Source organism: Pangasianodon hypophthalmus, chromosome 10, assembly GCF_027358585.1.
Source record: "Pangasianodon hypophthalmus isolate fPanHyp1 chromosome 10, fPanHyp1.pri, whole genome shotgun sequence".
Taxonomy (NCBI): domain Eukaryota; kingdom Metazoa; phylum Chordata; class Actinopteri; order Siluriformes; family Pangasiidae; genus Pangasianodon; species Pangasianodon hypophthalmus.
The window spans coordinates 21,041,371-21,057,229 of NC_069719.1; the positions used below are offsets into that span (position 1 = coordinate 21,041,371).

At 37.1% G+C, this 15,859-nt stretch overlaps 1 protein-coding gene across 3 annotated transcripts in view; it reads left to right on the forward strand.

The window, feature by feature from the left end:
- Positions 1-15,859, forward strand: part of LOC113529967 (formin-1) — a 76,571-nt gene that overhangs the window by 37,243 nt on the left and 23,469 nt on the right. For all 3 annotated transcript variants that reach the window (XM_053237642.1, XM_034308304.2, XM_053237641.1), the window contains 7 exons: positions 2,022-2,109; positions 5,321-5,382; positions 5,616-5,704; positions 6,365-6,494; positions 6,683-6,829; positions 7,937-7,996; positions 8,084-8,204. In XM_053237642.1, the coding sequence (XP_053093617.1) occupies positions 2,022-2,109; positions 5,321-5,382; positions 5,616-5,704; positions 6,365-6,494; positions 6,683-6,829; positions 7,937-7,996; positions 8,084-8,204 (697 nt within the window). The remainder of the gene's footprint in view (positions 1-2,021; positions 2,110-5,320; positions 5,383-5,615; positions 5,705-6,364; positions 6,495-6,682; positions 6,830-7,936; positions 7,997-8,083; positions 8,205-15,859) is intronic.

The window sequence follows — 15,859 nt, forward strand, 5'->3', positions numbered from 1 at the left end:
ATTTTGCATAGATTTTGCATAGACGTACCTTATTTTCAATTTTCAATAAGGTACATGCAAGTACATGCGGCAGAAAATGAAGTTCTTCCATAGGGTTGCGGGGCTTACACATGGCGATAGTGTGAGGAGTTCAGCAGTCTGAGAAAACTTTGGAGTAGAACCATTGCTCTGAATTGAGAGGGGACAGTGAAGGTGGTTTGGGCACCTTACAAGGATATTCCTGAATCGGATCCAGGTAAGGCTGTATCAGGCACGTCCCACTGGATGGAGACCCAGGAGAAATTGTATCTCACAGTTGGCTTGGGAATGTCTAGAGATCTCACAGGAGCAGCTGGAATATGTGGTTGGAGTTAGAGAAGTTTGGGTTGACCTTCTCAGCCTGTTACCACCGAGACCACCATCAGGAAAAGCACTGGATGAATGGATGAATGAATATAATAGACAAAACTTGTAACTGATAGTGGTTAGTGTCTCAGAGTGTAAGCTTAATAATTTGATTATTCTTATTTTTATGCAGTCAGCAACCTGGAAATTTCACAGGCAGATATTTTTATTTAACCTAATATATATCGCTTTCTGCTGTGGAATTCGTTTGCCTTCATGACTTCTAAAGACTTGGTAGATTCTCTTCTATCCGTAATATTCAAGCTATGCTAGTTTTCCACAGTACCTAATCCATTAGCTCTGTTGAGTGCTAGCCCCACTCGGTCATAGTACAACGCATGATTTATAAGGCTGGTTAGCTTTAACACGCTAGTTCATTAGAGGTGTTAAGAGAGGCGCTCCCGCTCTTGCAGTGTCTGTGGGAGGGGAGGCCAGGGGAGATCCCCGGTGACATTAATAATGAATGCAGTAGCAGCATGCCCACTTTGCTGGCTGTAATGCAATACTCACTTTAAAGACCCCTCTTGCTGATTCCCACTGAACGCCTTTGGTACCTCAGTGCCTGCAAGAGTGCTCAACTGCTACCTAATGAATAAGTCTGAGACATTAACTTTTAAAGTGGGGCTTTAACTTGCCAAAATCTGTTTTGTCCTTTATGGGGATAGTCACTCGTATGTAATTGTGACCATGTGTAGGGACAAATAAAAATCCTGTAAATTTATAGTTTGTTATAAAATCTCTTAGCCTGCTTGTCCAGAGCCAAAAGATGTCCTTTTATGATTCCATGTTTTCTTTCTTTTATTCCCAACAGAAGTTTTATACTGTTTTATCAGTGCTGAAATATATTGCTATATGTGAGCTTCAAAGTCTGATAAGGTTGAATGATTAGGCATTTTTTTGTTTAAGAAAACTTGCCAGAAAGGTTCACAGGGCATCTGGTTAAGACTAGAGGTGTGCATCGGGACTGGGATCCCAACGAATAAAAGTAGTGCAAGGGAAATGTTTTTACTTTCCTGTTGGAGTGAGCGAGCAGTCGGATGTGAAGCTCCTGGGACAAGGAAAGACCATGTTTATTAACAGGAGCATTCATACTTAGTACCTGCCTGGTCCGGTCAGAGTGGCTTAAATGAGGCTACTAGTTTGTTTATATTTTTGGAAATAGAACCAACTAAATTAGTTATTAACTCAACTAGCTGAAGTTGATAAACTCTCAGAGCCAGAATTCACATGCTGACATTTCTACCTCTGAGTTTTCCAGTGTTTCCACTAGTGGTAGTGTTTATTAAAAAAATAATAATAATAATAATAATAATAATAATCTGGCCAAAGCCTTGCCCACTTTGTATTTTAATCTGGATTTAAATCAGATATTTGGAGCACTAATAATCTGGATACAGATACAGATAGTCATTTCATTACACCTACACACACACACACACACATGTGTGTGTGTATATATATATATATATATATATATATATATATATATATATGATGAATATTATTCAGTGCTTAATATATTAATCAGAAATTGTTAATTTGGTTTGTTTGAACATATTTTCCATGTATATCCGTAAAACATAATAAGGCTGTGTATTCTTTCCTGACTTTTGGGCATTTATTTGTATTCCTTTCAGATAATCAAGTTATTAGATGGGAAACGTTCTCAAGCAGTGGGGATCCTAATATCCAGCCTTCATCTGGAGATGAAGGACATTCAGCAAGGTGAGAACAGCACCCCTCTACACAACCCGTTTAACCACTTCCTGTCTTTCTTAAATGCTTCCCCCTCTTTTAATTGGACAGCAATTCACTTAAATCATTCTCTCAGACTTGATAACTCACAGATGGGTCAGTTATTATTAGCAGGGGAATGTGTGAGCAATGCTGTAAAAAAAAAAAACCTGTAATTTCCCCCATTTTTCATTGATGTCTTTTGATTTACTTCCAGTCAGCCTTTTTATAAAATTCCTACATCTGTGGTGAGTGCTGGTGTCATTTGAACAAAATGTGTGTGTTTGTGTGTGTGTCTGGGGGTCTGGTGAGTAAGCGAACATGCAGTGCAGGAATTTGTTAAAGGTTTATCCATTAATAGATGCTTTTAGGAGAATGGAGACTCATGAGACTTTTTCCCATTTGACTATGGGAAATGTGTGTGTGTGTGTGTGTGTGTGTGTGTAGGTGAAGGTCTAGGAAGAAAAAGAGAGACACAGAAAGTGAGAAAGTGAGAGGACAGCAAGTTCAAGCCTGACTGTCTGTAGTTAGGGTGATCTGGTTATTTTAGCTGGTGACACTCTCTATAGCTCTAATGGGAGTGGGGCTGTAATAATCTCAGTGTATATAAATCCACCATCACTGAATACACACACGCACACACACAGACTTAGCCACACACACTTGGACATGACATTTTGGGTCAGGCAGCCTGTTGCTTATGCTCTCTCTCTCTCTCTCTCTCTCTCTCTCTCTCTCGCTGTTTCAGCATGTATGGATCCCTTAATGTAAGGTTTGGGAGAATTGCAGAGTCTGAGTGTCACAGTAAAGGAAAGACTTGTAATAGGCATGTTACGAGGCTAGCAGGATTCCCGGCTCAGCAAATTAAACAGACAGAGAGAGAGAGGCATAGAAATCGGTAGAGAGGAAAAGACTCTCATACGTTTGCATGCACGACTTCAGTGACCGCTACTGATCTTAGACCTCCCATACACAAATACTTGCGCACACACACACCGGCCCCTCGCTCAAGGTGGCAGTAGCTGATGGCCTTTGATCTACGGGTGTGAAGAAATTTCCAGAACATGCCCCCCCTACCCCTAGTCACAGCACACACAGCCTTCATCATTGTGCGACTGATCAAACACTCTACATGATAAAAACCTGATCCACATCTGCTGTACATGATGTCAGTGAGACTGTTAGCAAATTGCAAAGCTCAGCAGGGAAAGCAGATAAGCACATTGTCGTATGAAGGATACTGGTGTCTGCAGAGGGAAGCCAGCAAATATGTCAGTCTGCTAAAGCATCGCTGTGTAAAATCACAGTGCAACTTAATTGTATGTACTGTTGGTTATAGAAACATAATATACTGGACCTGTCAGTCAAAAAGCTCTTCTCTTCTCTTCTTAAGCAATATAGATCATTATAGAACTGTGGTAGTTCTGCATGTGTGGGTCTTGAGGTTAAGCAATTACAGGCTTTTGGCCATGACCCATGGCCTAGAGGCTTAGTCCCCTATGCTTGTGTGTGTGTGTGTGTGTGTGTGTGTGAAACCATAAGACAGAAAGATGAGGAATACCCTATGTGTTATGCACTAATGTCTATTACCAAAGTCATTAACATGTCATCTCCCTCCTTGCATTGCATAATAAAGCACAGTACACATTCTTTTACAGTTTTACAAAGGTTAAAATGCACTTTTTGAAATGAAATCCTATTTTTATCAGGACTTTAATATCCAAAAAAAACACAATCTCGGTTCACCAAAGCAAAATTTGCTCATAATGAAACAATGATCAACTGACAGACACTATTGAAATTCAATTTTTAAAAAAAGGGTTCGACTTAATATATTGGAATTCTTTAAGGAAGTGCACTAGACAAAAATGATGAAATTTGTATGTTGGTGAAATCCATATAAAAAGTGAGAACAGTGGAAAAATACATTCAAATTGTTAAGTTGAGCACAAGTGAGCTTTTAGTTTCCCTCATAATCACTCATAAAGCATAATTCTATAGAAAGAATATATTCTATACATCCATAAATCCATAGACTTCAGATCCAGGACTCTATCAGTGGATAGTGGATAGATGTTAACCAACCAGAAAACTGTGATGAATTTACTGGTTGCGCAATTGCACTATTTGTCCATATAGTACACAATAACAGAAGGGATGTATTTATAATCGCACTATCCATTGCACCCAGATGAGGATGGGTTCCCTTTTGAGCCTGGTTCCTCTCAAGGTTTCTTCCTCATGTTGTCTCAGGGAGTTTTTCCTTGCCACCGTCGCCTCTGGCTTGCTCATTAGGGATAAATTCACATATTTACAATATATTTTTTGTGAATCCATTTATTTCTGTAAAGCTGCTTTGTGACAATGTCTGTTGTTAAAAGTGCTATACAAATAAAATTGAATTGAATTGAATTGAATTAGTTACAGTAGTGTACTGTAATCGGTGCAGTACACGATAATGAAGTGATAACAGGTAGGCTATAAAAAATATCTTACTTATACATATTGATCATGTGAAAATGTATGTGGTCCACCATATAAAAATAAAAATACCCATCTGTGAGTATTTTCAAGTATGTTGTGTTCTCTTTTTTCAGTGGTTTATTTAAAAAATACAAGAGAACACAAAAACACAGATACAGCAGTGTGAATTACACATTCTCTTTATGATAGCAGAAACAGGAAGTAAATAATAAATGGTAATTTCTCATTGGTTGACTGTACCTCAGAGGCATGGTGGCACAGCCGGTAGTGTTACCACCTCACATCTGCAGGGTCCGTGGTTTGATTCTGAGCTTATGTTTCATTGTGGTGACTAAAGTGTTTTCAGCATGAAGGTTAATTGTGTTTTCAGTGTATCAGTGTAAGCCATTATAAATAATAAAACTGTACAGCGAATCACTATGCTCATTTTCTTCATTATTAGTTACTTTATTTTATGAGGTCTGATGTTAAACAGTATAAGCATGTACTGTATGTGCAGAATTATGATAAGGTGTAGAAATATGAAATTGCAACCCTGCCAGTAAATAAATCCAAGTAAAAACAGGCTCCTAACATCCTGTAAATGTTCAGAGATGTCAGGTGACACATGCACATACATTCCAAAACAAAACAGCTAATTCTCACGAATACAGCCTTTTTTGAAAAGTCTGTTATATCTGTGTATGGGAGGTTGTAATAAACTGATTTACTGTTGCAGCTGTTCTTACTGTGGACAACTCTATAGTGGATTTGGAGACGATTGAGGCTTTATATGAGAATGTGAGTAATTTCATAGCAAGCCTGAAGTGTTTTTGGCTGTTTTGTTTATTTGGTTTAAATTTTCGTTTTTATATTTTAGTTAATGTCAATATGACATAACACCGTGTTTCATTACTGTGCCAGTCATTACTTTGACTCTTTTCTGAGCTTTTATGACCTGGATTTGGTTATTATTAGCTTATCATTAGAGGTTGCATTGTGTTGTGCCAGTAATTGTTTGGATTTGATTACAGAGAGCACAGAATGATGAACTGGAGAAGATCAAAAAACATTACGAGAACTCAAAAGAGGATGAAGTCAAACTTTTGGATAAGCCTGAACAGTATGTCTTTTTTATGAGTGTTTTTATTAATATTGTTTAAATTGATTCCTCAAGTTTGTTGTTGTAAAGCAAAATATAATTAAAACGTCACTATACGATAATAATGATTTAAGGAACTCTGAAACCTGGTTTCATGGCATGATGGTATCACCTCCAAGTATTTTTCAGTGCATATAACACCATAAAGTTGACAATTAAATTAGTTTTTAATAATTAAGTTTTATATTGGTTATGACAGTATTTGAAATACTAAGCTGCATGTACAACTTTAAAGTGTTTTAACTTCTTGTTAAAAGATTTAAATCAGAAATGAAGGTCACCAGCAGTAATGACTGAACTTTACTCATTTACTTGCTAGAACTACAAACCATTTTCAGGAGAGTGAGTCAGGAGTGTTTAACTTGTTCGCTTTGAGGTTTCGAGTTATTGATTCCAGCAGTATGCTATTTAAATTGAAAATAAGTCTATGACACTCACAGCTTTGGTCCTTAAGTAAATCACACTTAATAGCGCTTAGTTGCATCCAGATTTTGCAGTTTGTGTTGAAAAGCAGGTCTTCTGTGATGAATCTCTTGTTAGCATGCAAACTGAAAAAAAAGGAACTTTTGTGCTAGTTCTTATGGATGTTATGTTATTGTCCTTCACTGTTTTTCTTAAAAGATTCCTGTATGAGCTGGCCCAGATTCCGGATTTTGCTGGCCGAGCTCACTGCATCATATTCCAGGCTGTGTTTCTAGACTCCATAACGTCCATCCATGGTAAAGTGGAGATCATCTCCACAGTGTGTAAGGTACGTCCAGGCAGTGCTACCAGACTTTAATGCTGAGATGAGAATTATTATGTTTAATATAATGGATATAATTCGACAATGACAATCCTGTTTTTTTTTTTTTTTAGTGGAACAGGCTGGCTGTTTATGATTTGCCTTTTTGTAGTGATTTACCTGTAATGTGTCTGTGTGTTTGTGTGACCCTGCAGGGTCTCTTGGAAAGCAGCAGTGTTAAAGAAGTGATAGGTCTTGTCCTGGCCTTTGGGAACTATATGAATGGCGGGAACAGGACCAGAGGGCAGGCTGACGGCTTTGGCTTAGAAATTCTTCCCAAGCTGAAGGATGTCAAGAGCAGGGTAGTTAAACACAACCTCACAGTCACATCAAGAGGCTATGCTGGCTGTAATATAATTCTGAGTGAATATTTAATCATGGCCATTAAATATGCTTGTTTCTGATTAGCTGATATTAATGCCTTATACTGAGGCAGCTCATAAGTAGACAAACATAATTGCAGTTCTTAATCAAGGCTTCTGATACTATGTCATTATGTTTGAATGAAGGTGTGACGATAATCGTATATCACGATTTACACCAGGCCTGTATGTAGGATTCCTGTATGAAGGTTTTGATGTTGCCTTGGTTATCATGCAACATGTCAGTAAGAAAAATGAATGATGTGAAGTTCACCATCAGTTTTAATTTGTTTGAAGGGTATAAAACTATTTAAAAAAGAATGAAAGGAATGGAAGAGAAGAGAAGTGATGTGAACAGATGCTACACATTATACACATTACACCACATCACTCATCAGGAGAAAATCTCTTCTCTCTGACCCACTGGCAAACAAAACAGAGAAGTTTTATTCAACCTAATCAATTTAAATGTTACAATCTGATTTAATAATCTGTCAAAAAGCTAAAGCAAAAAAAAAAAAACCTCAAATACAGTTGATCTTTATTTGCTTGGTTACTTATTTACTTACTTACTGACTTACTAATTAAATTGTACAATTTATTTTCAAATTGTTTGTCTTTACCGTTTATGTTATCAACTAGCATAAATGTTACAATTGGTTTTTAGAGGTGTATATTACCATAGTAACCATAGCATGTGAAGATGAAGGAGGTACGTAACAAAACAAACAAACAAACAAACAAACAAGTAAATAAATAGCTATTGTCATGTCATTTATTATTGTTTGTTTATGCTATTTTTATGTCATTTTTGGATGCTCTGAGTACGGTATATGCAAGATAACACCCGCTGATGATTCCTATCGTGAGAACATAACAAACTTCAGAAAATACTTAGATAGTTCTTGGTGTAGACATTCAGTAGGTTCAGTTGCAGGGAAATATATTGTTATTCAGTTTAGTTCAAACATTCGAGCAACGTATTACAGGCAATTTGAATTTTGTTTAAAGTGCACAGCTCTCTCTAAACCTTTATTTTGATCACAGGACAATCGCATCAGTCTGGTGGATTATGTGGTGTCATACTACCTACGAAACCTAGATAAGGTAAGTACTACTGACAAGTGCTGAATTGTTGTTGACGAGTAGTGGCTAGCTTTGCGTCTGAAGTACGTGTTCTGTTGTTCGGCGCAGGATGCAGGGACGGATAAGAGTATTTTCCCACTGCCCGAGCCTCAGGATTTCTTCCTCGCCGCTCAAGTCAAGTTTGATGACATCTTGAAAGACATGCGAAAGCTAAAGAGGGATCTCACAGGTATGAGACTGGGGTGGTGGAACTGTTTCTTTAGTGTTCTTTCCAGGAAAAAAAGTTTTAAAAGGTTTATGCGTATTGAGGCACCAGCTAAAACACCTTTTGATGTTCCTCTAATGCCATGATTTAATTTATTACTGCTCTTTTTTTCACCTTGCTTTTGTGATGTTAAGGACTATGAATCTACCAGAAGTAGGACACACTCTTCCTGTTTATAGCTTGCCCTAAACATTTGACAATAAAAAATTTGTAGATTTTCGAGTAGAGCCAACCTAGGAGGTGATGGTGTGTTTGTGTGTGGAACAGGGGGCTTTTACACTTCGCCGTCTACACAGCAGCTCTATAAGCAGCCGGGAGGTTGAGGGTCATGCTCCCACCAGCCCTCAATGTCTGCGATTATTTAAATCAACCAATAATACAACATATGAAACCAATTAGCTGTGTTCTCTCTCCTCTTTTCTGCATTCACAAATCACAGTTAAACAAAAAACCCTGATCCTTACTGACCCTGGGGGGCAAATACAAAGTCATCTACAAAAGAGTTGCCTGCCTACCTTGAGCTGTCTGTCATTCATTTATTAGGAAGAAAATAGAAGACTAAGAGACAATAAATACAACATAAGTGCCTTAGTATTTGATCTGGACCGCAACAAAAAAACTTTAAACATCGCACCTTCATGTCCTCAGGGTATTGGCACCAAATTGTGGCAAATGGCAGCGTTTTGGAAAAGAGAAGCTTCGACTTATTTATTTTTTATCTTCACCATGAGCCGACAGGATTAAATATTTATGCGGTGCTATCATAAACCACACTAAAGAGAACGAGTGTTCTCAATTAACCCACTGGTAATGCAGCTGAGATCTGGTACTAAATATTAGTTTGTTCACAAGTTACACATGTAGAAGAGACACTTTTCCGTAATGCCTTATGTCAAGGCTGTGGTGTTTTAACGTGGTCTGATGGTTCATCTCCGCTGTCTTTGATACATGGTCCTGGTCCAATAGAAAAGTTCAAAGAAGTGCAGCACTTCCATAACTCTAGGGAGAAACAGATAGGAAGAAATATGAAACAATTTATAGACAGACTGAATGTTTTACTTCACTGTAATTCATAACAGGAAGAAAAATGTAAGTGCGAAAATAGATGGAAATTCTCTGAAAGGGCAAGAATGAGATCGTTTGTACTTCGTTTAATATGTTCATTTACATCTAAAGCAACTTAAATGATAAAAATTATTCTTTGTAATTAAGCTAACTTAAAGGTTTTAGTGCTTAGAAATGAAGTTTTTTTTATTTAGAGGCTTAAAAATATTTAATATAATTTAATGTTCACTAGACAAAGTCATAATGTAAACTATACACATTTTTTAAAACCTTGTCTGTGGAATTTAGAGTAGAATAGAGAAGAGCAGAATAGAATAGAAAGCATTATTATTATTATTATTATTATTATTATTATTATTATTATTATTATTATTTTGGCCATATATAAGTGTACAGTAGGATGAAATAGAGGGCTCCAAGCCCTGGGTGCAGTATATTACGAAAAAGTGACACAGAGGTACCGGAGGTAGTAACAGCAACATGTAGTGCAAATTAGAAACATTACAGTGCAAATACACAACAAGACACAATACAAGCTGAGCAAGACGACCCAGCACACACAAAGCAACACAAAACAGCTGCTTTTTTAATAGCTATATTTATAACATATTATTGTGACATCCTACTGGAGGAGTAAGGGGGGGTGGAACAAAGAGAGAAAGCCTATGAGAAGGAGACGTGGTGAGGAAACGGTGATCGGAGTCCGTGTGCTACATGTCTGTGGGTTAAGGGCCTCACGGGTCTTCTGCTTTTGCAGCACCCACGGTTTGGAACATGGCCTGGTGTAGGGTCAGGTCACAGGATCAGCGTCAGGGTCAGAGAGCACAACTGAGCCCTGAGACATTCTGACTGCCCTCCTGTACCGCTTTTCACTACAGCTGCAACCTGAGCTTTATTTCATCTCCTTTTGATTTCTTAGCGGGTGCTTGGTGCTTTTCACTGACATTTACTTCCTCTCGTTCTTTCCTTTCTCCTCTTTTAGTTTAGTTTAATATCAGTGTTTCGTTATTGCAGTAGGTATTTATAGGATTATGTGATCACAACATCCTTCTGGCATATATTACAGAAGCGGATATTGCAGTGACAGTGTGGCTACTTAGATAATAACCTTCAGCTATTTATTCAAGTGTTTTGGAAGGTTTAATCGTATAAATACAACTTAAATCATATTTTTTGATAAGTGTACAAGGATTGTTTAGTATGAAAGTTTCTATGGTCTTTGTTAATCCTGATTAATACTCATATACTCATAGTCTTCTTATTTGTGTTCTTTGTTTGTTTGTTTTTTACTTTTTACTTTATTGATTTTTTCTGTTTTCCATTTATTATTATTATTATTATTATTATTATTATTATTATACTTTTGTTGTTGTAGTTGTTAAAATAATATATACTAATAATAATAATAATAATAATAATCACTATATGGCAATAAACCTTTATGGTGAACAGCGAACAGCAAGTGGACATCTTGACAGTATATACAGTAATATACAGTACTGTGCAAAACTCTTAGGCACATGCAAAGAAATGCTGTAGAGTAAAGATGCCTTCAAAAATAATGAAATTAAAGGTAATTGAAATTAAAAAATATTATACAATAAACAGCAATAAATGAAACAAAGTCAATATTTGGTGTGACAGTCTTTTGCTTTAAAAAATATAGTAGGCTCAGGTACAGTTTGTGCAGGATTATGAGGAAATGAGCTGTAAGTTTGATTGAGCATCTTGCAGAACCAGCCACAGTTCTTCTGGAGACTTTGACTGTCACACTCGCTTCTTATTTTTCAATTCAGTTCTATTCAATTTTATTTGTATAGCACTTTTAACAACGGACATTGTCACAAAGCAGCTTTAGAGAACTATATAAATTCAGGATATACATTTTAAATTTATGAATTTATCCCTAATGAGCAAGCCAGTGACAACAGTGGCAAGGAAAAACTCCCTGAGACAATATGAGGAAGAAACCTTGAGAGGAAAGAGAGTCAAAAGGGAACCCATCCTCATCTGTGTGCAATATGAGGAAGAAATATAAATAAATCTCTTCTATAACTGTGTACTACATGGTCAAAAGTGCATTTGTTCAACCAGGAAAAATCATTATAGTTTTCACATGAAGTCTATTTTGTTGAAGTTATCACATGTTCACTGAGACTTGAGACTTGAGTGCAGAACTGTTTATTTTTGAATGCAAAACCCAGCAGCCATCATTATGTTTTTGTCTTACGTAATATACTGCTTTCTTTACTGACATACAAACATTTTTCCGTAACATTTAATTTTGTGCTGGAAAACTAATGTTTGGAAATCTGTTTTTTTTTTTTTATTGACTCGATAACGTAGAAGTCATGAAATAATAATCTGTAACAAAGTTCTAAATGTAATGTACTAATGTACTAAAAAAATAGGATGCCTAAGACTTTTGCGCAGTACTATTTATATATACATAAACATATATATTCATTATTTCATCATTCATTAATTCATAAATGTATATATATATATATATATATATATATATATATATGTATTTTTTTTTTTTAATGAATGAATATAAATTAATGCAAATAAAAAGTAAGAAACAAATCTCCTAAAAAGAGCGCCAGCAGTTGTGTTTCTGAAGATGAACATGAGCAGATGAGTTACAGCTTTGGGGTTGTGGTGTGTTTTCCAAATGAAAGTCTTGTAGCGATGTTTCTCTGGAACTGAGGCACAAAATACACAGCTCATAGCGTGTACACTGATGTTAGTATGTGAGTCTGTGCCAGTGTGAGAAAAGCTTTAAATTTTTCTTCCCAGATCGTATCTCATGTGGTTCAAAAGAGTTCGGCTGTTTAACCAGCCTTGTATCTCTAAAGACCACAGAGATTGTCAGTGCCATGTGATGGACACTGTCAGTCAATCTGAGGACAATTCTGTAATTATATATTTATAATTCCAGCTACCAGAGAGTTCTTTGGAAGAGCAATATAAAACAAACATTTGTTGAGTCTTTTTGTTAAGGGCTCATGTTTGAATCCTCAACATGTATCAATGATGAAAGGAGCAAATGAGTGAAAACACAAACATGTATAAACACAAGGCTTTTGTCATGTTTCGGAAAATCTTTCCAGAGATGAGACCTTTTTGTCTTTACTCTGTGATCATTTATATGCCAAGCAGTGGATCATTTCCATTGCAGCAAAGCTGAAGAATTCACCAGATAATCCACAATTATATACGAGCTCAGAGCTCTGTCATTGCTCTGTATAAATCCTGGCTATTACATTCAGAAATATAAATCAGTCTTGGTTCCTTTCTTCCCCACTGCACACTCAGCTGTCTGCACCACAGCACCCGCAGGAGGCTGTTTTACTGGAGCAAGCACTAGTAGCATTTGTTGATTCCAACAGTTAGAGTATTTATGTTAAAATGTTAAAAACTCATTCAAACTGGACCGTCACACTAACATTATTAAAGTTATAAAAGTTATAACACACCATAACACTAACATTATTAAAGCTATAAAAGTTATAATAGAGTTTAAGTTGTTTCCGAGAGAAGAGCCCTCCAAGTATGTCACGACACCTGACTTAAAACTGTACAGTGAGATTTTTTTAAACACTTGGGATCAACATTTTTATACATCTGTTCAATATGGAGGTGACTCGGGACTACACCACATCCAATACGCTCCCACGATGATTAATATGGGAGTGTATTGAGCACGGTGCGGTGCTCGTGCAATGCTATGGGATGCTTTTACCACACGCCTGGCGGTAAGTGGACTGTACTCATTCATTTTGTTCGCACCTCTAGAATATTCACTGTATTGAAAGATGTTGCAATGTAAAAAAAAAACGTAGTTTAACTCGAATGTTTAAAAAAGTCACTGTACAGTGCTATGTGACAGATTTATACCCTGTTTGGTGTAAACTGGGCTCAGTATTTCATTCATTGAATTCCTTCAGGAGTGGGTGGGATTGGTTAGAATTCCTTCAGAGTGGAAATGTTTGGTCGGAATTCCTTCAGTGGGATTGTTTAGAATTCCTTTTGGAGTGCGTGGGATTGGTCAGAATTCTTCCAGGAGTAGGCGGTGTAATTGGTCAGAATTCCTTTGGGAATGGACGGGATTGATCAGGATTCCTTCGAGAGTGGGTGAGAAACCTATAGGATATGCTGCAAAAAAAATTGCCTGTTCCAGGCTGTATAATCTATACAATATAATTACTAATTATCACATTCTGATCAGTGTGTTAACCACTGTTAACCAGCAAACAAAGGTGTCCTTAGTCAGTTTAGTCAGTTTTGCACAGTGCTTCGTAGGCAGGAAATGCAAACACAATAGAGTAAGAAGACAGTAGCTAAATAGAATATAAAAGCAAAACTTTTTAGCTTTACCACTGAATATAAGCGAATACACAGGAATTTAACAGAATGGAATTGGACCAGGAAAGAAAGTTGTGTGTTTTTTTTCTTTGAAATATTGGCACAATCAAGTTGGAAGACCATTTTTATTGTCATAAACAATCTACACATTTACTACCAATATATAAACTTGATAAACATGATGAGTGACATAAGAATTTCCATAATTTCTTTACTTGGTATAACATTAAATTGAATGAGACAGAAAATAGAATGAAGACAGTGTTTAGCCTCCAGGTAAAAAAAAACCCTACCAAACACACATGCAATGCAACAAAGCACAAAGAGCCGTCTCTCTCTCTCTCTGGCGCCCTGTTCACAAGTCTCGTCTGAACACATGGCGTGGTGGTGACTGCGCCTGTTCCACTAGCTCCACTGAAAAGAGGCCCTCGCACTAAAGGCCTTGCCTGCTCCTGACATTTAGGGCCGTTTAAATCAGGAGCCTGCTGGCTGACTCGCTACAGTGATGGATGTTTTAACCTCGCTCGGACCCTTCTCTGAAACACTAACCTCTCCCGAGTGCCAAACAAGCTCTTGCTGTTTTCCTTCCATTCCGCATGTCGTCCTCGTTCAGTAGCATCACTCCTCTTCTGCTGTTTACTAATATTACGCAATAGGGGACAGAGCGGCTACAGTTCTGCTCTGAATATCTGAGTTCAGCTCATGATTTCCAGTAGTTCAATCAATGTGCAATATATGTGTAATATAGAAATATAGAAATATTGGTATCTACGTAGTGATAGTGCCCCATGAATGGTACACTGGTAAGCACATCATTCAGGGACAAATACAACTTTTCAATTTCTGCCCTGCTATAGTTTCAGTGCAGTGAGGCAGAGCTGGGAGTCATGACTGGCTAAAGTCTCCCTGGTCATATCACCATTTAATTAATCACCATTTAATTAAACTTCATAGAATTTATGTTAGAAATGTGTTTCAATTCATTTTTTTATTTCAATTTTCCAACCACACACAGTGCTCATGAGATTGGCTCCAGATCTTCTGTGACTCTGACCAGGATAAAGTGGTTAATGAACATGAATGATGTATGAATGCTTTTCACTTGCTGAACATATTAAACTTAGTGTTGCTAAGTTTCTGTCTGTGTAGAGCTATTATGAATTTAAATACTTTAAATAACCAGGTTGGGTGTTGGTTTATTTCATTTACTTTGTTGCCTTATATTAATAATCACATGGGTTGTGAATATTTTAATACATATAGTAATAATAAGAGTTCATTGTAGGCCTTTTCATGTGCTTGAGTTTAATAAGTTTGCTCCATATGCGGTAAAGGAAAGTCTGCCAACGTTCATGTTCTGTATAAGCCAAAGTTTCTGCCCATTAGCAAAGTGATAATAGTTTGTTGGTACTTGTTAACGGTAGCTGCTCAGTTTCAGACTATGGTGTTACATTGTTTGCCTGTTGAGAAGCTTTCTCAAAGAAGATCATCTGTGAAGAAGATCTACAGAGAAGACGTTTAAGCAATATTCACATTCCCATACTGCTTTAGCTCTATGCACTCTATAATTTATGGTGACAAATAAGGCTGCAAATATACTTCAATTTCACTGCATGTACATGTGCACGTGCAGCTAATACACATGCAGCATTGTTCACACAGTCATCTGCGTACCTTTTGTATATCCGGAGGTTGAAAAGCTGTATCCACTATGTGGCAGAGTGGGGCTGAAAGAACCCTGGCTGGCAATGGAATATCTTCGTTGAGTACTACTTCTCGTTTTGCATATGAACAGTGAACATGTGGACAGTAGAGGAGGTTACTTTATTGTTTACGATGGAATGATGGACATTGTGGGCGCGTCACCAACATAGATGGTATGCTAGGCTATTATATCAATGTCATTAATACAGAGAGTATGTTTCTGTATTCTGGTGCTGACGTGGTGTCACATCATTATGTTTGTATTGCACCTAGCACTAATTTCCGAGGACGTGCAAAGCGACACTCAAAATGACCACAGGAGTTGTATGGCAGCCATCTTGCATATGTGAGTGCATAGTTAAAAGCAAGTGTAATACAGGTTTTAAATGAGAGCTTTGTTATTCTCAAGGTCCACAGTCCCGGATTCGATCCTGAATTGTTCTCCCTGTGGGTTTCCTCCGGGTATTCCAGTTTCCTCC